The sequence below is a fragment of the Delphinus delphis genome, chromosome 7 (genome assembly GCF_949987515.2).
Source record: "Delphinus delphis chromosome 7, mDelDel1.2, whole genome shotgun sequence".
NCBI classification, from domain to species: domain Eukaryota; kingdom Metazoa; phylum Chordata; class Mammalia; order Artiodactyla; family Delphinidae; genus Delphinus; species Delphinus delphis.
In genome coordinates, this window is record NC_082689.1 from 51,723,061 (window position 1) to 51,747,700 (window position 24,640).

General features: G+C 39.4%; 1 protein-coding gene across 3 annotated transcripts in view; it reads left to right on the forward strand.

The window, feature by feature from the left end:
• CERKL (CERK like autophagy regulator) overlaps positions 1-24,640 on the forward strand; it is a 147,323-nt gene that overhangs the window by 103,689 nt on the left and 18,994 nt on the right. For all 3 annotated transcript variants that reach the window (XM_060016492.1, XM_060016493.1, XM_060016494.1), the window contains 3 exons: positions 8,405-8,536; positions 16,461-16,524; positions 23,415-23,557. In XM_060016492.1, the coding sequence (XP_059872475.1) occupies positions 8,405-8,536; positions 16,461-16,524; positions 23,415-23,557 (339 nt within the window). The remainder of the gene's footprint in view (positions 1-8,404; positions 8,537-16,460; positions 16,525-23,414; positions 23,558-24,640) is intronic.

Consider the following 24,640-nt stretch of genomic DNA (forward strand, 5'->3'; position numbering starts at 1 on the left):
TTTACAGATGAGGAAACTGAAGAACAGAGAAGTTAAACAATAACCCAAAGTCACACAGTTGGCAAATGGAGGAGCCAGGATTTAAGATCAGTTACTTTTACTCTAGCATTTACTTTTTTTTTTCAGTCACAAGTCTAAATTTCTATGGCAAGTGATTTGGGAATGTGCACTCTAAATTGTACATACCCTTGGACCCAGTGTTTCTACTTCTAGAAGTTTGTCCTGCAGTTTTATGTAAATAGATGCAAAATGACGCTCATTGCAGCTGTATTTGCAGTAAAGGAAGATTGGAAACAACCTAAATACCCATCCCCAGGGAACTCGTTAATTAAATTGAGGTTCATCTGTAGGAAGAAAGCTAGGCAGCTTTAAATAAAGTAAGGTAGCACTCTATGTAGTGATATGGAATTATCTCCAAAATATTGTAAAAGGAAAAGCAAGGCACAGAATAGTGGGTTGGGATGCTACCATCTATGTAAAAAGTCACAGAACGTATACCTACATTTTTGTATATGCAGAGAATGATTCTTGACATGATGCCAGTGGTTGCCCCTCAGGAAGGGAACTAGATACCAGGGAATGAGCTGAATAATGAGATTTTTGAATTCTGTACAATGTGTGTATTTTAATTTGTACAGAAAATAATTGTGTATATGGTTCTCAGATATAGAGATGTTTGCATGTGGTCACGTGGTGAAGAGTGTAACCAAGTGCCATAGACAGACCTGGGTTCAGACTCCAACACTGGATGGTTACCAGATGGAAAGGGGCTTTGGAGCAACTGTAGTTCCGGGCAACTTTGCTTCTTCCCTAACTTGGATATTGACCAGAGGGAAGACAGAATCCATAGAGCTTTTTGTGCTTGGGGTAAAACTCCACTCATCACTGCCCCACTCTCCAATCCCAACTGCTGCACACAATTTTTAGCTCTTTACACACACTGTGTTGCTGCCTGAGGCCCTTCATCACCTAGACTCTCATCCCTCTAAGGCCCTCTCTGTGTACCGCCTAACCTGACACCATCCCCTACTCTCCTCAACTCCAGACACCATTTTATTTTTGCCCTGTGGAACGAACGATTCATCATTAGCGAAATCTATATTGTCAACCACTTTTCCAAATATCCCCCTTTTGCTTTAGTAGAGAGACACAGCTCTTCCAGGAGCTTATAGCGTCCCCTGCAGTCCTCTCCTTTCATACAACTGGTGCTGGAGGTGCTGTTGATGTCTTGAAGTCTTCTTGCATCTCACTGATATTTGGGGACCATTTTCTCAGCGTACTCTCTTAAAAATCCTCAGCATTGAAGCTCAGTCCATCAGACACCACCTGCTAGCGTTACTTGCTGTCCTGTACAGCCTGCTGCATCCTTCTGCCAGTCCTTGAAGACTCTAGCTCCTGCCTCACTGTCACTCGCTCCAATACTACTGCTGTCATAATTTTATGTGGTTTTTTTGTACATTTCTCTCAGTTTTTACCTCTTCTCCTTCAGAGATCTTGACAGGTATTTCACTTTCCCCATTTTCTCCCATAATCATATTTCCAGTACAGTAGTTCTCCAAGTGTGGCCCCCTGGACCAACATCATCAGCGTCACCTGGGAATTAGTTATAAATATAAATTCTCAGACCCCACCACAGACTAGTGAGTCCAGAACTCTGGGGCTGGGGCCCAGAAATCTCTGTTTTAAGAAGCTCCTTTTTGTGATTCTGATGAATGTGGAAGTTCATCAGATCTTGTTATTGTCACTAGCAATAACTCTCTGTCTCAATTTTAATCATCCTACCCCCCATGTGGCTACTTCCTTCTGTCTTCCTAGCTCACCAGATCAACTCTCCCAACCCCTATAATCCTTCAGCCCCACTGAGACCACAATTTACTGTTTTTGCCGCTTTTCACTAGTCCTTAGCCCTCTTATGTCCTTACTTTCCCCTTTTTCAGCCACACATGTGACTACTCTTTGTTCTCTTTCATATACCATATCAAAATAGGAAACAAATCTTATCCATTCTCCCTTCGAAATATATCTAAATATATTCAAAATACATTCGAAAGTTGCTAAGAAAGTAAATCTTAGAAGTTCTCATCACAAGAAAAAAATTTTTTTGTAACTCTGTGGTGACAGATGGTAACTAGAATTATTGTGGTGATTATTTCCCAATGGATACAGATGTTGAATCATTATATTGTACACCCCAAACTAGTATAATGTGTATGTCAATTATACTTCCATGAGGAGATATATCTAGAATCTGACTTTTCTTATAATGTCCACTTCAAGCACTGTATCTAAGCACACAGTGTTAGACTGTTGCCAGTGTTCTTTGCTTTGTTAGTCCTTACCCTAACCGTGTCTACTTTCCATATGGCAGCTGAAGTGATCCTTTTAACACCTAAGGCTATGTTGCTGTAAACACTGCTCAAAATTCTCCATGCTGCTTCTCTCACTCAGAACCAAAGCTAAAATCCTTGTAAATGCCTACAAAGCTCTGGGTGATCTGACCTTCCCTGGCCAGCAAGTCATTTCTTCTACCTTTGCCCTTCTGCTCTCCCACAACTGAGCTTCACTTTTTTTTTTTTTAACATCTTTATTGGAGTATAATCGCTTTGTATACACCATAAACTATATGGTGTGTTAGTTTCTGCTTTATAACAAAGTGAATCAGCTATACATATATCCCCATATCTCTTGCATCTCCCTCCCTCCCACCCTCCCTATCCCGCCCCTCTAGGTGGTCACAAAGCACCGAACTGATCTCCCTGTGCTATGCAGAAGCTTCCCACTAGCTGTTTTACATTTGGTAGTGTATATATGTCCATGTAAAATATGTCTGTTTTACATTTGGTAGTGTATATACGTCCATGCCACTCTTTCATTTTGTCCCAGCTTACCCTTCCCCCTCCCTGTGTCCTCAAGTCCATTCTCTAGTAGGTCTGCGTCTTTATTCCTGTCCTGCCCCTAGGTTCTTCATGACTTTTTTTTTTTTTAGATTCCATATATATGTATTAGCATACAGTATTTGTTTTTCTCTTTCTGAATTACTTCACTCTGTATGGCAGACTCTAGGTCCATCCACCTCACTACAAATAACTCAATTTCATTTCTTTTTATGGCTGAGTAATATTCCATTGTATATATGTGCCACATCTTCTTTATCCATTCATCTGTCGATGGACACTTAGGTTGCTTCCATGTCCTGGCTATTGTAAATAGAGCTGCAATGAACATTGTGGTACATGACTCTTTTTGAATTATGGTTTTCTCAGGGTATATGCCCAGTAGTGGGATGGCTGGGTCGTATGGTAGTTCTATTTTTAGTTTTTTAAGGCACCTGCATACTGTTCTCCATAGTGGCTGTATCAACTTACATTCCCACCAACAGTGCAAGAGGGTTCCCTTTCTTCACACCCTCTCCAGCATTTATTGTTTGTAGATTTTTTGATGATGGCCATTCTGACTGGTGTGAGATGATATCTCATTGTAGTTTTGATTTGCATTTCTCTAATGATTAATGATGTTGAGCATTCTTTCATGTGTTTGTTGGCAATCTGTATATCTTCTTTGGAGAAATGTCTATTTAGGTCTTCTGCCCATTTTTGGATTGGGTTGTTTGTTTTTTTTTGTTTGTTATTGAGCTGCATGAGCTGCTTGTAAATTTTGGACATTAATCCTTTGTCAGTTGCTTCATTTGCAAATATTTTCTCCCATTCTGAGGGTTGTCTTTTCGTCTTGTTTATGGTTTCCTTTGCTGTGCAAAAGCTTTTAAGTTTCTTTAGGTCCTGAGCTTCACTTTTATCCTTAGAACTTTGTACCACTTAGCATGCTCTGAATTCTCTTGTTTATTTCTGTCTCCTACCATTGGAATGGAAGCTTCATGAGGACAGAGGCTTTTCTTGTTCACTGATAGAACCTCAGCTTCTAGAGCCCTGCCTGGCAAATAACAGGCATGTAGTTATTTGTGAATAAATGAATGGCTGTTATTGTTATCTAGATGACCTAAAGCTAACACTGCCCTTTTATTCACTCATCAAGTATTTGATCATCTATTATGTGCCCTGCACTAAGGAAATAGAATGTGGAGAAAAACCCAGAGAGTTTCCAGTCTAATATGGAAGAATAATTAATAAATAGATATAAAATAACAGCAGTGTAAGAATCAAGATTGGGAAGTATATGGACTTGTGAGAACAAATGATAAGGGGGAAATGACCTAGCTGAAGTCACAAAGCCAAGGAAGCCATGGTAGGCTTTCCCTAGAAACAATGACTGATGTGAGATCAAGACAAAGAGAAGAGGGGGTTAATTGGGCAAAGTGGCTATGGTGGCAGCGGGTGTAGGTGGGCAGCTAGTGGGGAGAGCAGGTGCAAGGACCCTGTGGTAGAGGGAACAAAGGAGTTCAAGAAACTGAATGGAATAGGAGGAGGCTTGAGGAGGGAGCATGGAAGGAGAGAAGGATGGGGATTTGTTAGTTATGTCTTTTTATTCCACTTAATTAAGAAAATTTTAAAAATCTGACTTTATTCGGTAGAGGTCTCCATCGTGATCTCTAAATTGATTTCAAATTGCTACCTAATTCATATATACTTAGGCTCTATCTTCATAGTCATCATATTAGATGCATCTAAAAGAAAAAGAGAAATGAGGAAATGAATACGTGCTCTGGTAAAGAAAAAAAAATTGGCTTTGTTGACTTGTATTTAAAAACCCCTTGATTGACCAGAATGTCTAAGGAATGGGACTTTCTGATTAATTTAGTTTTCATTGCTGTTGTTGTTAACTGAGGCTTAAAAATAAAATTATTTTGCTTAAATCCTTTTAGAAAGTCTTTAAAAATAATTTCAGCCCCTTTCCTGCCATTTTAAGAAGATTGTGTCACAAAGATTGGGTGGGACGTATAGCGTGCACTTTTAAACATATGTTTAAGGTCTACAAGCCTTCGACTGCAATGTGCTTATCCTCACTAACCCCGAATGACTGTTTCTCATTTCCACAAACGTCTGTTCCTCCACAGTCATGATATAAGAAAAGGGGGAAATAAAAGTTGGTTTGTATGACAGCATTTGGGGACTGCAATTTGGTGGCTAGACACCTTCCTTACTGGGTCTGTCCCTGCTGGAGAAATGAGGATATTCCAACAAATTTACCAGGTAAGGGAAACCTAAACAGATCTTTTGTCTGGACTCTGGAGTTTAGAACAAATTTCTGGTCCTTTTCGTGTTTTAATAAAAGTGAGCCCTAGATTAATCTGCTTCGTCCTTCCTGGTTGAAGGACACAAATGCTGTCCTTCGTGGCAGTTTTTTTTTTTTTTTTGCGGTACGCGGGCCTCTCACTGTTGTGGCCTCTCCCGTTGAGGAGCACAGGCTCCGGACGCGCAGGCTCAGCGGCCATGGCTCACGGGCCCAGCCGCTCCGCGGCACGTGGGATCTTTGCGGACCAGGGCACGAACCCGTGTCCCCTGCATCGGCAGGTGGGCTCTCAACCACTGCGCCCCCTTCATGGCAGTTTTGTTTTGACCTGATCCAGAGTCACATACTGCGTTTAGTTGTCACTCTTTAGTCTCCTTTAATCTGGTCTCCTTTAATCTCCTCAGTTTTTCTTTGTCTTTCGTGGCCTTGACATTTTTGAAAAGTTTAAGGCAGGTAATTTGAGAATGCCGCTCAACTTGGGTTTGTCTGAGTGTTTCATCTTGTTAGGTCCACATTATGTATGCACTTGGGGCAGGACTCCCACAGAAGTTGTGTGTCCTTAGTGCTGTGTATCTCGTACATGAGGCACATGTGTCAGTTTGTATCACTCAGTTTGTGTCAATTTGAGTTAACAACACTCAGAGTGTTGTTTACTTTGATCACCTGACTGAGGACGTGTCTGCCCGACTTCCCTACTGTAAATATTCCGTTTTACTTTCTGTAAATAGAGTAACAGGGAAGGACAGAGTTTAAGAATAAGTAAGTATTTTGTTCCCCAACTGACTGTCACCGATGGTTTTAGCATCCATTGCTGATTCTTGCCTAAATCCATCATTATTATGATGGTTGAAAATAGTGATTTTCTAACTCTGTAATTTTCCCGTATTTATTAATTGTTACTCTAAGATGAAGTTTTTCCTTTTCCTCCTTTATTTATATGTGTATTTAGTGTTGGTTTGACTCCCGGAATTGGGTTTTTTAAAAAGTCACTGTAGTATGTATGATATGTTACTGTCTTAATTCCATTTTGTGTTGTCCCAGGTTTGGCCAGTGGGAGTCCTGAGACATTGAGTCCTTTATCAGAGTTTTCTGTATAAATGATATAAAAAATCGATATTAGAGGTACAGAGAGTAACACGGGGAGCAAGAAGCCAGAGAGGTGACTTCTGCTGGTCAGGAAGGGCTTCAGTGAGGAAGTGGTATTTGAGGTGAGCTTTGAAAAAGTGGTCAGATTTTTACAGGATTGGAGATGAGGCAGAGTGGAAACGGTGAACTGTCTGAACAGAGGAAGGCCTAGCAGCTGGTATTCAGCAAGTAATACAGTGGGTCTGGATCGTGAAGGGGAAGTGGAAATGGAACAGAAAACCCTCTGCACTTAGTTTGCTTCGAGCATCTTCTGTGCTGGTCTCACTGCTTGGTATTTCCTCCCTGACTCTACCCCTGCTGTTTCGCTAAGGGGAGGATGAAGTGTGAGGCAGGAGGGAATTGCAAGTAGTGAAAACAGCATGAGCCCAGTCCCGCTCAAATGCTCCCTTCTCTGGGAAGCCTTTTCTGGATCCCTAATAAGAATTAACCACCCTCCTCTCATCCACTCCCAGGGCACTTTGTGCCTTCGTGTTAACAAATCTGTTCTGTCTTGTACTGGTTCTATTTGTGGATACGTCTTCCCCCTGTAAAGCATGAACACATGTTAATCACTTTCCACCTCTTCCCAGTTCTCAGTGCAAATGCTCAACAAGTATTTCTTGAATATGTGTGAGAGAGAGGAGGATAGGTTGGAGTTGGTTGGGGGAGGCTCTGGATGTCATTTTCAGGGGGTCAGGCTTGCCCCACAGGCAGTGATGAGCCCTGGTGCTTTGGACCAGTGCAGGGCTGCTGGGAGCTGTGATGTCTGAGGATATGGTGGAAGGGGGGGCTGCAAGGTACCCGTGAGTGGTCCTGGAGAACGCCGAGCCAGAGTGAGACAGCCAGGAAGGGCAGAGGCGTGGAAGCAAATAGTTATCACCTCACGAATCTGGGCACTCATTTGAATGTAGGAATTGAAAGAAAAACAAGGAATTGAGGTTGCAAGACTGGGTGATTAGGAGACTGGCAGAAGTCTCTCACCAAAATGGGATCCCAGGGCCAAGTACAGAAGAGGTAAGGAGTTCAGCATCGTCCCGTCTGGTCCTCAGCCAAGATACTCCCTGAATTCAAACAATATGTGTTGTTGAAAAATTTTTATTATTTCAAATATGGTAAGAAATAAAATATTGTCTCTACTTGAGGCACAAAAACTGACGTGGGTGTAATGGACATTTTTCTTTTGGCTTTAGTAACGGTTTCATTAAAAATGGATGCTAGTAACTGCTTTTCTAACTTTGAAGCATGGCCCCGTGAGAAGAGCTTACCGTGAAAGAAATAGTCGTCAGCTTTCTTCTGGCTCCTCTGTCCTCTCCTGCCCCTTCCTAACAACGGAAAATTTGCTTTGCACCTGCTCCAACTGGGCTCTAAGTGCTAAGCATCTTGCAAGCCCAGAAAATTGTAGTATCAAATCTCAGCCCCAACTGTGAGGCAGCACTATATTCCCGAACCCCCGCTGAGAGGCGTTGCTTTCCCAATTCCCCAGGGAAGAGTTCTTTCTCCCTTGGCCCCTTTTCAGGCTTGAACTCCGACCTAAACCCTCTTTTTAGCTTCCAGCGTGCATTGCTCTGGGTGCTGGCCCTGACCTGGCCTTGCATCCTCCACTCCACTCTGGGCTCATCAGCAGGTCAGCCCTGGGTAGCCCTGGGGTTACCGGAATGCCCAATTCCAATAATGAGCACATTTATCCAAGGAGAGGAAGTGGACTTTCTAATCTGTGATAGTCCATTGCTTTTTTCCCCAGAAACAAATGCTAAACGAACATCGGATATATTATCGGTGATTTGGTAAATATACTTAATCATTGCCTAATATTCATGAAGTCGCTTTCATTCACACCTTCCTTCATAAATTAAATGCTTTGTTATAACTCATGACTTATTTAAGAGGGATATTCTTATTTCACTGCTAGGAACTGTGAAATGTTTTAAAATAATGCCATATTCAGGAAAACTCTTGGAAGAATTTCAAATAAAAATAGCAAACAGTAATTAAATAGGTGTATAACATTCTAACTGGCCTTAGTGTATGGTTTTAAAGGGAAAGAAAAAAAATGCCGACAGAGACTATAATTTTTGTCTTTATATTTTCCTCTTAGGTTTTTCAGACAGACCAAAGTCATTAAAAATAGTCCTTAACCCTCAAAGCCACAAAAAAGAAGCTACTCAGGTCTATTATGAGAAGGTTGAACCACTGTTGAAGATTGCGGGAATAAAGACGGATGTAACAGGTAAGTATTTTCAGAATATAATTTCACCTCTAAAAAAAATCATACTTGAGGAAGCAAAATAACCTTGAGTTTGCTCTTGAGTCCAATTTAGGAAGCTACTTGTAATATCTAAAGCTTGTTTTTGTGCTTCGATAACTTACTGCAGCCAGCTCCAGGATTATAATTCAATTATTTTGTTTTCTTTTAATTGTGTTATTTTTATTAGAATATCAGTATTTTCTCTTTCAACCTTTTTTCAGACTTTAAAAATTATTAGGTGTCATTTTTAAAGGGGCTGCACACGTTTTGATGCCTTCATTGAGATGTTGGCTATTTAAACATTATCTCTGCAGTTCAGCAGCAATTGATTTTTGTTCACTTAAATGTTTGATGTCTTTCCATGGAATCCTTCATTAGGTGGTTTTTGTTCTGACTCTGACCCCTGCTGGTTAGGTCAAAACTAAGCACTTAACTGCTGATTTTAGATGAATTTAGAGAAGCCAGAAGCTTAAATTCATTGTCTAAAATAAGAAGGGTGCTTAGGTTTGTGCCCACGAAGACAGAAATTTGCTAATGCTAAAGTTCATATAAAGAAGATTAGTAAAATTCTTTTCAGCTTTTAAAATTTGGTGACCAGATTCCTTTGTTTCCTTGAGACTCTTATTTTTCCCACGGGGGTGGGGTGAGGAGGGTTGACGTTATCGTGAATCACACCCTCAGTTCTTCTGGTTTTATTTCTGTGTAGCTTCATTAACACACAGTGTAAATTTGTAGTAAATTTTAATTGATGAAGAATATTGCATAATAAGCCTACTCAGGATACAAGGCCAGAATGTACTTGGAATCTCCCAGTCCCAGTCATAAGTTCCTAGGGAAGGGATTCAGAGTGACCTGGCTTTGCTCTGCTGTCACCAGGGGAGATGGGTCTCACAACGTAAATAAGGTTTATAAACCTACATCTCATGACTTGATGGATGGGGTAGAAGGAAATTCCTTTAAACAAAAAAAGCAGCAACAATAATCTTTTGGAGAAGGTCATCCACCCCAAAAGGCATCTACTACAATGAAGGTTGGAGAGAAACTACCATGAAAAACTCAAGAGGAGTTTCTGAATTAAAATAAAATTGTAGTGAAGGAGTTAATCTTTCATCTTTGTGGCTTTTGTCTTACTTGGAGGTGATTTATAAGAAAAACAATTCAGATCTATTGTTGCTTTCCCTGAAGATTTTCAAGGCTTGGAAGAAGGAAAAGTTTGAAGTTCATATTAGGATGAGCCAATTAAAAGTTGAACAAACTTATTGGTGAACACAATAGTATTTAATTGTTGTTTCGTTGATTTAGTATCCAAAACAGTTTTACATGGATATTACGACATATCATTCAGTTCAAGAAACTCTTGTTGAATGCTTTGTGTTAAACACTATGCACCATGCAAGATGGATAAGTTCTACTACCTGCTCTTGAGTGACCGTTAATTTATTAGGGATTAAAATAGATATTTAAAGTAGATATAATTGGGATATACATAAAGGAATTATGGTGTCTCAGGGGTCTTATTTATTTTGATCAGAAGACCCAAGAAAAGAATTTGAACTGGACAGTTTTAGAAAGTCAGAGAAGGCAAATAATGGTTGACTGTTATAATAAATATACATATTTACTATATATATATAGCAGAAAAGAAAAGTGAGAGAAGGCAGGCACGCTAGCAGCACATACAAGTGGGTGTGGCTGTGTGTGCTGTACCCATAGTGTTTTGGTAGTTGTTTCATAACGTTGGCTTTATCTTAAATATGGTCCTTCCCATCATCGTAAAATGGTGCCAGTGAATTCAGTTCTTCTTTATTCAAATCTAGTGAGATGGGGAGAGGTGTGTATATGCAAGAGATTCAACATGTTTTAATCCTGAACAAGGATTAAAAATTTTTTCCTATCAGTTTGACTGTCCTAATGTAGTACATATACCCCACCTGGAGCACTTACTGTCTTAAGCATCAAGACCCTTCCCATGGGATGAGGGTGGGACCCCCTTCTCCTAAAGGCTGAGGACACCTGAACTGAAGTTGGGAAGGCTCCCAACAAAGTGCACAGGAGGAAGTCTGAGTCCAGATTAAGGATGAATCTTTATGCTACACTCAGGAGTTTCTTCATCATGCATTGATTCGGAGGTGGTGTACATTTTTTATCATAGTGTTGTAATCTAGTTTGGCAAAGATGATTATGTCATCAGAATAAATATCGGAAGAGAAGAGGGAGAGATTGGAGGAAAGGAAACCGGCCTATGAGGCCTGAATTAAAGTAGAGGAGATGATAGGAATGTGCTTTCCTTCTTAAAACAAGTGTATTGGAGAGAAAAATGTTATGTTCTAGGACTTTTTTCCCCTGAATTTTAGATGTTTTTGCTTATTATGTTTAGTTTAAGATAAAATTAGAATATTACATAAATGCAAATATAGAATTTATTTATATATTTGTGCAGCATGGCTAATTATTAGCTGCCTAACACTCCTCCTACAGGCAAAATTATAAAATTGCATCTTTTGCTTATAAAACCATTTTGATATGTATATTGGCTAAATATTTATATTAAAAATGTCTCCTGTTTCATGTGAAGGACTGAATAAACATTTGGGTATCTGAAAAGTTTTAGAATCTTCCTGCTTATCTCACAGTATAGTTTTATAATTTGAATAAGGTAGTATATTTAAAACTACCTTGTGTACTGTAAAGTACTATAAAAATATGGTCATAATGCAGTTGATTTGTTTCATAAATTATGTAACAGTAAGATTCAACTCAAACTTTGCAAAAGTATTTTCTATGAAAGAGTAAAGCAGAAAGAGTACATATTTTCTGCATGTCCAGTGTGACCATTGTTTTAACATATCTTCTGTGCACTGCCAAGTCCAAATGGAATATGAATTATGTAAGAAATTCTGTATGATGATGAATTCATTAAGAGATAGTGCTGTATAAATGAGGCATGATGTAAAAATTATAGCTAGATGAATACATTATAATTTTTCTATACATTAAAAAAATGAATAGCAAAACCCCCCACAAAAGAATCTGGTTAAAAAGTGCACAGATAACCTGAGTAGACATTTTTCCAAATAAGATATGCCTATAGCCAACTGGTACATAAACAGGTGCTCAGCATCACTAATCATCAGGGAAATGCAAATCAAATCACAAGGAGGTATCACCTCACACCTGTCAGAATGGGTATTTTCAGGGCTTCCCTGGTAGCGCGGTGGTTGAGAGTCCGCCTGCCGATGAAGGGGACATGGGTTCGTGCCCCGGTCTGGGAAGATCCCACGTGCCGCGGAGCGGCTGGGCCCGTGAGCCATGGCCGCTGAGCCTGCACGTCCGGAGCCTGTGCTCTGCAACGGGAGAGGCCACAACAGTGAGAGGCCTGCATACAGAAGAAAAAAAAAGAAGAATGGGTATTTTCAAAAAGACCAGAAATAACAAGTGTCGGTGAGGATGTGGAGAAAAGGGAACCCTCGTGCATTGTTGGTGGGAATGTAAATTGGTGCAGCCACTATGGAGGCCCGTCAAAAAATTAAAAATAGAACTACCATATGATCCAGCAATTCCACACTTCTGGGTATTTATCCGAAGGAAACAAAAACACTAACTCAAAACAGATATCTGTGCCCCATATTGATTGCAGCATTATTTACAACAGCCAAGACGTGGAATCAACCTAAGTGTCCGTCAGTTGATGAATGGATACAGAAGATGTGGTGTGTGTGTGTGTGTGTGTGTGTGTGTGTGTGTGTGTGTGTATACATATATATATATATTTGCATGCCATACCACAGAGTACTCTTCAGCTATGAAAAGGAAGGAAATCCTGCCATCTGGGACAACATAAATGGACCTTGAGGACATTATGCTATGTGAAATGAGTCAGAGAAAGACAAATGTCATATGATCTCACTTATATGTGGAATATTATTAAAAAATTCCCCCAAAGAAACCAGAACATGTCGATTCAGAGAACAGATTTCCAGAGGTTGGGGGACAGGGTGTCAGAAGAACTGGAAGAACCTAAAAAAAAAGAGTTATTTATTCCTAATAACTTGATATGTGAATCAGATGGCATATGATACCATTTCTTTCTCTTCCTCTCAGAGCAGACTTTCGGAATTACACTATTAAAGGTGTGAGAGGAATTTTGGACATCATAGATTCATACGATAATTCATAGAACGATAAAGTGAAAGAGTGAAGGCAGCAGAGAAATTAAACTGGAAAGAACTTTGGAGGCCATCTAGTTCATTTTCCCTCATGTGGTGGAGTGCAGTCACGTGACACTCTTGGTGGAAGAACACCCAGCCTCGGCTTGGGCACCCTGTGATGGAGTCAGTGTGTGCCGTTACTGGACAATACTGATGGATATTCTCAACTGGAGTTCAGGGTCATATTAGAAAAGAGCACCTCCTTTGTGCTAACTTACAAAAAGGTGCTCTTTCTTCTGGGCTGATGTAGCCCAAGGTCACCTCGCATGCTGAATAGGAGTACTGGCTGGATTGCAAACCTACCTGACCCTTTGCCAAATGCCTTTGTGCAAGACATAAACTGCAAGAACTTGTGAGCTGACGTTTGCCACCTTGTGACTTTCAGTGTTGACGTTATCTTTAGTAGTGATACAAAATAAATGAAATACGTGTCTTCCATGAGCTTTGAGGTATTTGAAAACAGATTTCATGTCTGCCCGTGATCTCTCTTGTTCAAGACAGGCAATTCCACCTCCTTCAGTCAATCTTGGTAGTAACAAAGCTGCTAGACCTTATCACGCTGATTGTCATTATCGTGGTCAAAGACACTTCTCTGAACGTAGCCTTGATCTCTGCCAGCTCAGGGCCCATGGGAGTGCCTAGTCACCAGATAATTTTACCTCCTTTCTGACCCTGGGCAGAGTTGTCAAAAGAGTGGGGTTTATTTTCACTTTTTTTTCCTCCTTCTAGAACCATGTGTTTAACTTTTGACACTTTTACCAAATCTTCTCTTTGAATTCTTTCCCTTTGGCTCTTTATGTCTCTACTTGAAGCCCTCCATTCCCTGGAGATGCCTCTAATGGTTCCTGATCTCACGGAGCAGGAGGCTAGGTAACCTGATAAAACTGTTACAAAAGATGCTAGTACGCTGAGGCATTACTCACTTCCAGTTTTACCTACATTTTAATAAAAATCTGGATCGTAAATGTTCCATGAATCAGATCCAGCTAGAGAGGGAGAGAATTATGGGTGAAAAGTTCTTTTTATTATCCCTAGGATAATTGTGTATATATATGACCAATCCCATTTCTAATAATAGGATCTCAGGGAGTTGGAACTTTATCCCTGGGGACAATGAATAGTAATCAGTGGTGTTTATGTAGGGAAGAGATGTGGTTAAACATGTGCTTGAGAAAGGTCATTCTAGCTAGAGTGGGATAAATGTTAGAGGGAAACTGGAGGAGAGGCTGATGTAGTTTGCGTATTAAAGATGGTGGTGACTAGGTTTAGGGCCTTGGCTTGAGGAATGTTGGATGCAGCCACATAAACTAAAAGACAGAAACCACTGGCTTTGGGTATGGAGGGGTTTTGGAGAGTAAAAGAAAGGGATACTCTAGAAAGAAGACATTTTCTTATCCTGGGTAGTGGGGAGTGGATGATGGAACACACAAAAGAATAGTGTAACTGAAAGGCAGTATATTTGAAGGTGGAAATGACGGATTCTATTTTGAACTTATGAAGTTTGAAGTACCTAAGGGACAGGAAAGAAAATGACATCTCAGTACCTTATCCCATCATAGAATTTTATCACCAGACTAAGAAATGTTTCCTTACATTCAAATCAGAACTCATCTGATTTGACTTCAGCCTGTTTCCTCAACATTCAGTATCAACCTCAAGACATTTCCTCAGAAAGACAATATTGGAGGAAGGTAGTAATATTTAAACTGAAGGTTGGTGTGCATGGGGGATCCCAGCACAGTGAGAACTGTGTGTTCAAAGAGTTGTAAATGATAAAAACTCCAAATTTCCTATGTAAGAGGCGTGTCAGTCTCATTGGCAAAGGAAAGTAGTTGAAAGAAGAGGCCAGTAACTTTCTTTTGGAAGTGCAGCTGCCCAGCAGCCCCCTGTTGATGTCTTTGTGAAGTGGAGTGATCTGAATCTGGTTCTTTCTGCTTCCAGAGCCCAAAACACTGTCTAAACACACGTTTTGATTTCTTCTACTCCTTCCAACTAGTAGTTCAGATTACTCTCTATCCTTTTCCCCTATATTATTTTTCTTCATAATCACTTAATACTACTTTATATATATTGTACATTCATTGAAAAAAATCAGTGCGTATCCTCTGTCTCCAGAAGGTAACCTCCCTGAGGCCAAGGACTTGATAAACTTTGTTCATTGTCCTAGTATATTGTGGTCAGGTTTCAGTCATCTTGTCCGTCTGTTGTTCCGGATCAGTCATCTTATTTAACTTTTACAATATCTCTTAAAAAATTACTGTTCTTGGATAATTTGCGTCAGTGTATAGTCACATTTCACCTGCAAGATGAAAGGAAGAAATAGACTATTACTTCAAAATTTCTCCTAAGTAAAAATAGCATTCAGCTACAAGATAATTTTAAGGCTAATTTTGTTTTGGATTCGAAAAGCTTTACCAAAGTAAGCTTTGGAATAAAAGCGAGACTTGATAAACTGACTCTCAGCATAAATATTTCTTCCTAATATCCTTAATTATTTTTAATGTGTGTTTGTAAGACATTTTATTATTTTGCTTTTTAAGGTTGCAACTACTTGCTGAAGTTATAGATGAGTGATCAGCACACAATCATTTACGATAACCTAAATTTATTAATATTAAATATTTCATTTTCTTGTAGCTTTCTTCTGAATAGAATTTAATAGAGAGAGGTTTTATTCATGTGAATGTTAACGGCATTTGAATAAGCTGTGGGAGAATTATAAGGTAATGCTGCTGGATACAGAATGATTCTTTTAGACTCCAAGACTGATCATTTTTAACAATATCTAAAAGCATTGTAGGAAAAGCTTGAACCATGCTGGCCCCAGGGACAGACAGGCATGAAAGATTAATGTAATCTTGCATATAATGATGCACATTCTTACACAAAAACATCCATCTGCAGTGTCACGTCAGTCAGCAGAAATCTTTGATGGGTGGGTACAGCTGGGCTGTCTCTTCTGGCAAAGCTGCCCTAGAAAATGCTAAATGTGGTTGGGATGCTTGGTGCCATCTGCAGTGTGCCAGTTTATCCTGTCTTCTCTGGCATTTGCAACACCGCATAGGGCATCATGACTGTAGAGGCAGCAATAGGGAGTGACAGATTCATTTCCTCAGAGAATCTGGGCTCTGGTGGGCCTGTGTGCCACCCTTCTTGGCGTTGGGTCTGTTATCCTTGGTGTTGGCTTTGCCTCACATTTTCACATCCAACTCCTCCTCTTTTTAGTCTAGCAGTTCCAGACACACATTCTTCTAGTATGTAAATCTTACACTAACCTTTCAACTAATTTATTCATGTAAGGTTGCCAAAGTGATTTAACATTGACTATTTGGTGCCAGCTAATATGCCTTATTTTCAAAATACTGCTGCTCCTAGGCTTCTGATTTAAAGGAAATGTGTCTTATTTAGGGAACACTAAACAGACAGGCACCAAGATAAATTATCTAATGGGATATCCCCAAATGACTTATGTAGTTGGAACAAATATATGACCCTCTTTTACATAAAGCTGTAAAACATAACAGGCAAGTAACACTTAATCCTCTTTCCCATGATTAAAATATAAATATTCAAGAATAAATGTTGTTTTACGACCTGACCATATGTTTAGCGTATTATTTTGCCAAACCAAGTTTAAAAGTGTAGATCATTTGTTTAAAACTTTCATCTTTTTCTGTGTTGTTTTTTTTCTCATATAGTAACAGAATATGAAGGGCATGCCGTGTCACTGCTAAAAGAATGTGAACTACAGGGATTTGATGGGTAGGTTGTATTATTAATCTATAACTGTCATATGGCTTATGTTATTAAATGTTTTCATTAGTTTTTAGCCGCATATTTGAGACTTACAATTTTTAAATGTTTGTGATGTATGTAATTAGGCTGTAGTTCATTTGTATCTGTGTAATAACAGTGCTGATAATGTACTACGGCATAGTCATCCACCTTGCAGGACCGGGCATAGGAAAGCAAAAGGAGGGATATAAATGTAAGTCCTGAGAAATCACAGTGTATCACCTTACTCTTACCTAATGTGTATACATTTGCCTCTGTAGTCCTTAATTCTTGGCTTTAACCCTGTGAGTATATAGAAAAGCATTGATGGAACATATTGTATTGATTGTATGATATAACTATACTATGATCATTTTTTGCAAATTTATTGATAGTATTAATAGCTACCCACTGGTTAATTTGGATATGATTGACTGAGTGTAAATATTCTGTAAAAACAAATATATATTTTTCAGGATGAAAAAATATGCTAATTTTACTTACCTTCTCTAATTTAGTAGCTACCAAATAAGTATGTTATTCACAGTAGGCATTAGAAACTGTTGTTTGCAATACATTGCTGGTGTGTGTAGAAATTGTTCACTGGCATGCAAACATTAGAAACAAGGCAAGTGACATATACTTTAATTGACATTTTTAAAATTTAGGTGAATCAATTTGCTAAAGTGATGGATTGATGTACAAGACTAAAAACATATTCTTTTAGGGAAGATGTTTTTTGCAAGGGTGGATATTTCAGAGTTTTAAAAGGTGGCAGGTATGTGAATTGTTTGTGTAACGTGGTAATGGACAGGGGGGCAACAATACACTCACAATATCAGGAAGGGCATTTGGGTTTTTCAACTGAAATGAAAAGCTTTGCTCTTCCTGAAAAATTATTAGAATGTGTTAGAGAGGAAAGTGCTGCAATCAGAATTAGTAGGGTTGTTTTTCAGACGTGCTTAATATTTGTTGGTGTGAAAAGTATTATTGGATGAAGAAGAAAGTTTGGTAAGTAAAACATAATTTTTCAAAAAGGAATTTATATTTCTAAATTTTATTTTATTTTTTTATACAGCAGGTTCTTATTAGTCATCCATTTTATACACATCAGTGTATACATGTCAATCCCAATTGCCCAATTCATCACACCACCACCACCCAACCCCCTGCCACTTTCCCCCCTTGGTGTCCATACGTTTGTTCTCTACATCTGTGTCTCTATTTCTGCCCTGCAAACCAGTTCATCTGTACCATTTTTCTAGGTTCCACATATATGCGTTAATATACGATATTTGTTTTTCTCTTTCTGACTTACTTCACTCTGTATGACAGTCTCTAGATCCATCCACATCTCTACAAATGACCCAATTTCGTTCATTTTTATGGCTGAGTAATATTCTATTGTGTATATGTACCACATCTTCCTTATCCATTCGTCTGTCGATGGGCATTTAGGTTGATTCCATGTCCTGGCTATTGTAAATAGTGCTGCAATGAACACTGGGATGCATGTGTCTTCTTGAATTATGGTTTTCTCTGGGTATATGCCCAGTAGTGGGACTGCTGGGTCATATGGTAATTCTATTTTTAGTTTTTTAAGGAACCTCCGTACTGTTCTCCATAGTGACTGTATCAATTTACATTCCCACCGACAGTGCAAGAGGGTTCCCTTTTCTCCACACCCTCTCGAGCATTTGAATTTAATTGAGGGGAGCAAATCTAGATGGCAATGTTGTATAAATACTGAGCATGAAGAATATGAGGTAGGAGATTACTTCAGAGCTTTATACTTAGAGCTAGACAGATTGATTAATAGGCTACATTTAGGAAATTATCTTGCAAGTAGACAATTTAGGAAAAGTAATTGGGGGAATCATGCCTACCAGCTACCTACCTTAATATGCTGCATAGTCCTGAAGCACAGCTTGTGAGTATATAAGAGATGTTGCATTGCAAATAAGTCCTTGCTTCGAAACGTGATTATATAAATAATAACAGGTATTTGTAGGTATTAGACCTGGTCTTGCCTGTCCACGTTATGAAATGTTCTGATAGATGTGGTATCTATAACTAAGTTCCATTGGTAATTAACTATGCAAGGATCAAGAAGAACTTTGCAGAATGATGAAAGACTATAGCACAACAAGTAATGTTTTTCTCTTTACCTGAACATACTTAATTCTTGTTTATTCCACATGGCAGGTGCTGTTATTTTGCAGTGTGGCAGCGCAAGATATATAGATCCTTTAGTTATTAACTACATTTTTTTAAACCAAGTAGTTTGGCCTAACCATTATGTCAATTGAGTTCCAGTGAGTTCACTGTTTCTAAACTCTATAGCAGGGGTCCCCACCCCCCGGGCTGAGGACCGGTCCGGTCTGTGGCCTGTTAGGAACTGGGCCATACGGCAAGAGGTGAGCAGTGGGCAAAGGGAGTGCAGCTTCATCTGCCGCTTCCCATCCCCGCCATCGTTTGCATTACCGCCTGAACCCATCCCACCTCCACCGCCCACCGTCTGTGGAAAAATTGTCTTCCACCAAACAGGTCCCTGGTGCCAGAAAGGTTGGGGACCGCTGCTCTACAGCATGCTGAATTAATTAGAACTTATAATAATTTAAAATTTCTATTGCAAGTTGTCTCATCTTTCTAAGATCCTTTAAATAGCTTATTTATTTATTTATTTGAGCCCAGTCTTTCTAGTTAGGAGACGAAGTGGTGGTTGGGATAACTGTCTTAATAAAATAGTAATTTTAAGTCACTCTACTTAGAATTACATAGAGAAGTATACGTATAGGAGAACAATGGAAACAGTTTCTGTAGGCACTTCCAAAGAACAATTCTCTAACAAGTAGAGTTGTTTGAAAGTGGAAGACACTACATTCATGAGTTCCCTGTTCCTGAATCTGTTCAAAGAGTGGCTATAGGAGGACTTTTTGAGAAATTGATACAAAAGACTCAAGGTCGGGATAAGGTAACCCCAGGATTCTATGGTATTTTGATGAAAGAGGAGCTCAACTTGAGTCTGAAGCATCTCTGCCTGACTCTAGTGGAGCTGTTGGTAGGGAGTGACTAGGAAATCATCTAAAGCTTTTTAGACACAGACCAGACAGAGAGTTTTAAGATCCAAGAGAAATTCTATGTATATTTTTCAGTAAAGCAAAATGATTAGTAAATAATGTTTAAGAAGATTATTTGTTAAATTTTTGGAGTTTTTTTAATGAGTTGCATATGTTTCTATGAAGACATATTGTGACATATTCCTAATGCCAACAGGAACAGTGTATCAGTTCTCATGACAGCTTGTGTGCAGCTCCAGTGTGTTCTAGCAAATACTCTCAGATTCACTGCTAGAGCTTGCAGGAGCGTCCGTTTCCATATTGACCCCTCTTTACACTGGCATGAATAGGAAGTTTTGTAAAGGCAAAGAAAAGTGTAATATTGGGTGCATAGACTTGAAGCGGTAACAGCTGGATTTATGAATGTGAAAATTGTTAAGCTAATCTGTAGCTCTTATGCAATTATACATATACTAATATTTTCCTGTTTTATTTCACAGCATTTTAAAATTTTAATTTGTTGAATTATAGTTTTTTCCTCCTTTTAATTTCATGAGAATCTAGACATTATTTGGCTTGCACTAACATTTTATCACCACCATATCTGTATTACTAAATAAGGTTAAAAAAAAGTATCTCTTTTCAAAAAAAATTTTAAGTCAAAAATGCAATAATAAACATTTCAATAATGATATGGGTTGATAGACAAATACACGAACAGCAATTTAAAAATTTTCCTGTCACTTTTTAAAAAAGAGAAGTAAGATATTAGCCCCCAGTTGTACTTTTCTAGACAGAAAAGCTCTACTTTGGGTCATGGCAAGAAAGAGTTTGCTTATTCTGAAAACACAAGGTGTACCACTTGTAAAGGTTTATGTTTTAGGGTAGCTCTTAAGTGTGGTTAAATTATCTCATTATAAAAAGTTTAGTTTTTGCCTTTTCTTGTAATATCTAGACTCTTGCGATATGTTTGTATTAAGCATATTCCCTAGGTTGAGTAACTATATCTTGAGATGATCTCAGTGATCTAGTAGTTGTCAAGATAAATAAATATATTCCTTTCTCACTTATTTAATTCCACAGTGATTCTACTGGTAAACGGATTTCCAAAATAATAAAACTCTCATAAGGCTATTTTCATTAGGTTTTATATATAAGAAAGGAGTCTAATATATCAAATAGTAGTGTAGTTTCTAAGGCCAAATTGTCTTGGTTCAAAATCTCATTCCATAGCTTACTATAGTATGACCTTGGAAAAGTCGCTTAATCTTTTTATGTCTTAGTTTCCTAATCTGTAAATTGGGAGTAAAAGTATCTATTGCATACAGTTATTGTTCAAATTTAAAAAGTTAATACATGGAGAGTGCTGACAACAGTGTCTGGTACATAGTAATTGTTCACTAAATGTTACTTTATTGTTATAATTATCACTTGTTATAGTTTCAAAATATTTAACACAGAATGTGTTATAAATTTATTTATTTATTTATTTTTGGCTGTGTTGGGTCTTCGTTTCTGTGCGAGGGCTTTCTCTAGTTGCGGCGAGCGGGGGCCACTCTTCATCGCGGTGCGCAGGCCTCTCACTACCTCGGCCTCTCTTGTTGCAGAGCACAGGCTCCAGACGCGCAGGCTTAGTAGTTGTGGCTCACGGGGGGCCCATTTGCTCCGCGGCATGTGGGATCTTCCCAGACCAGGGCTCCAACCCGTGTCCCTTGCATTGGAAGGCAGACTCTCAACCACTGCGCCACCAGGGAAGCCCCAGAATGTGTTATGACAAAATTGCAAACGTTTTTGTAGCAGAGCATGTTCATAGAAAGGCCATTTCTACTAACTCTAGCAATGAGTTAACATGTGCTATAACTGGATGCACGATTCCAGGGTTCAAGTGTTGACATACTATATGGAAGAGGCAAGTTCTTTGTACTAAGTTAGATGCTGTGTTGGAAGACTTTACGGGTCCCTTTTAGGCCACATACACTTCGGTTGGTAGACAGGCATGGAACTGAAAGTTATAATTAAGTTCACAGAACGTTTGGAAATCTGCTCATAGAGGTTTTTGAAATCATACAGATAAGGTTCAAATGAAACCTTGGCTTCCCCATATATAAGGATGAGGCTAACGCTTACTTTACAGAATTCTGGGAATTTAACAGAAAAGAGCCAATGTATTACCTGATGTGAAGTTGGTCCTCGGCAGGTATAATCACTTTTCTCTGAATCAGTGACCACACTGATGGCCCCTGGAATCGGTTCAGACAAAATAACACCCCCAGCCAAAAATGACCTGGGTCGTATCTCATATCCTGGAGTTTCTTCTAATTAGGATAGACCTGGATCGCCCAGGCTATGTGCAGCCCTAGTGCTGAACCCCACCTAGGTGCCGGGGCTGGAAGGCTGAGAGGTAGAAGGGGTTGATGCAAAAAGTATTCTTAGCCTCTGGATTCACCAACTTCTGGAGCTTCCTAAACTTAGGGAACCAGGACCCCCTGCTGATTATGGCCCACAGGCTGTTTTGTTTGGCACATACAATTTTTAAATATATTGAATGCTAGTTGTGAGTGTTTGTAAGTTAGGAGACTGTCCCCAAAATCAGGACCCGTGGCTTCCCTAGAGAAATCAGAAGATGTGGTCCTCGAAAGCCTACCTCCTGGGTGACGGGAGTGGGCTGGTGCTGAGAAGCTGCCTGTTCTTTAGACTGAGCAGACTCTTCTGCTCCTGCTGGGCCTTGGAGGCCTTGGGGTGTGACCCCTGCTCTCAGTAACACAAAATCTTTTCCTTTTGGGTAAATTGATGTGATTTTGATACTTAAGATTATTTTGCATCTTTTATTTTTTATTTTTTTTGCGGTACGCGGGCCTCTCACTGTTGTGGCCTCTCCCGTTGCGGAGCACAGGCTCCGGACGCGCAGACTCAGCGGCCATGGCTCACGGGCCCAGCCGCTCCGCGGCATGTGGGATCTTCCCGGACCAGGGCACGAACCCGTGTCCCCTGCATCGGCAGGCGGACTCTCAACCACTGCGCCACCAGGGAAGCCCCTATTTTGCATCTTTTAAACACGAATGATTATGACAAAACTTCTGATACCTTGTATGACTTTCATGGATTCCCACCCCATCACTCCTGTAGTGTACATATGGTGAGGTTTTAAAAAAAATATTAGTAGTACTGACTAGGGTCAAAGGGTAGTAACACTAATTTTAAAAGTGCCATATCGCAGTAATGTCCAGGAGATGAAAACTAGTTCAGGTTTGCAATTAACATTTACATACTAATGATAATTAGCAGTTCCTTAAATTAAAGCCTCATATTTTACATGATTTTTATTGCTGTCTGTCTTTTCAGAACTATATTGAAAATTAGCAGGATTTTATGACTTTGGCTTGTGTTAGTTAAATGAATTGCAACGACTATTATTAACATAAACAAGATGAGGATAATATGCTTTGGGATATTAACTGAGCAAAATTCAGGTCAGATGTGAATTAACATGTTCAAGTGTTTAATGCCTCTTAACCCATTTAAAAATATTTTGCCTACGGGGTATCATCTAGGTATGATATTTGTGAAGTAAACTTTATCAGAGCAGTGCTAATGTCTTCTTATCCATTGACACATGTTGAAGTGTTTGAAGGTGTGAGTAATCACACGCACTGAATATATAAAATTAATATTGGGTTGGCCAAAAAGTTCGTTCGGGTTTTTCCATAAGCTGTTACGAAAACTTTTTGGCCAACCCAATATTTTAAAGTCAAAATTTCACGAATTATCACCAATTGTTTTGATGTTGTTCATTCTTTGACTTAATTTCTTCTTTTCTAGTGTGGTCTGTGTTGGTGGAGATGGATCTGCCAGTGAAGTAGCCCATGCTTTGCTTCTTAGTGCCCAGACGAATGCCGGGGTGGAAACAGACAGCATCCTGACTCCTGTCCGAGCCCAGCTTCCACTTGGTGTGATACCAGCAGGCAAGGGAGGGGCCACGGATTTGCCAAATGGAACCCCTCGCCTATCTTCCCCTGGTTTACTTCCTAACCTAGGCAGTGTCACACAGAGTTAAACGCACAGACTTTGAGTTTGAAAGACCCACGCTTGGCATCTCCACTAGCATATGTGAGACTCTGGCCAAGTTATTTAATTTCTTTGAGGCTTATTTTTCTAATTCATAAAAGAGAGATAACACACATGACACTCACTTTATTACAAGGTTATTATAGTATTAAATTAGATAGTATACGTGCAGGGTTTAATACATAGTTAAGCAAACAATAAATGGGACCGTTATTCTACCTTCCCACATAAAGGTCTAATGATCACACAGTCCCAGATGTGAAATTTTGAAACAGGGCCATTCCAGTCAAGCTGTTTATAATTTCTTGGGGGGGTAAAATGTGGTAACTCAATTCCCATAGTTGAAGTGTAAACAGATAAGCTTGAATATGCCAAAAGGATTCATCCTGACTGCTGTACCTCCAGCAGCTAGAACAGAATGTGATACAGTGAACACTCGATAAAGTCTAAGTGAATAAATGGAAAGAAGACATTACAGAGCAAGTACCACTTGAATTGCACCTAAAAATAGGTAGGACAATTTTTTTTCTGGCCTGAAAGATGGGAATGAGTTATTTTCTTGGCTACAAAAATAATAAATGGCAAGGCAAAATCCAGGAATGCTGAGGAATAGAAAACAGGCCATTTGTTTCGTAGTACTGGTGTCAAAACAGGTCCACATCATGGTGGCTCCTGGATGCCACAGGAAGGGGTCTGAATTGCAGTTGATGATCAGTAGGGAACAATGGGAGGTTTAGAGCAAGGGAGCAACCTGCTGGGAGCCTGTTCTAGGAAGATTCCTGATTAGGGGAAGGGAGGAAAAGGAAGTGGAGGTCAGAGCCAGGGAGAGCAGCCAGAGCAACACTGGGATCCAGAGAAGACAAAAGTATCTTTTGCAGGTTTATTATATGAGTCCCTCCTCTCAAATTATTATTGAAACAAACAGTAGTGAAGGAAAGTGACTTTTTTTTCCACTTTAGAACATCACATGTTATTATCTC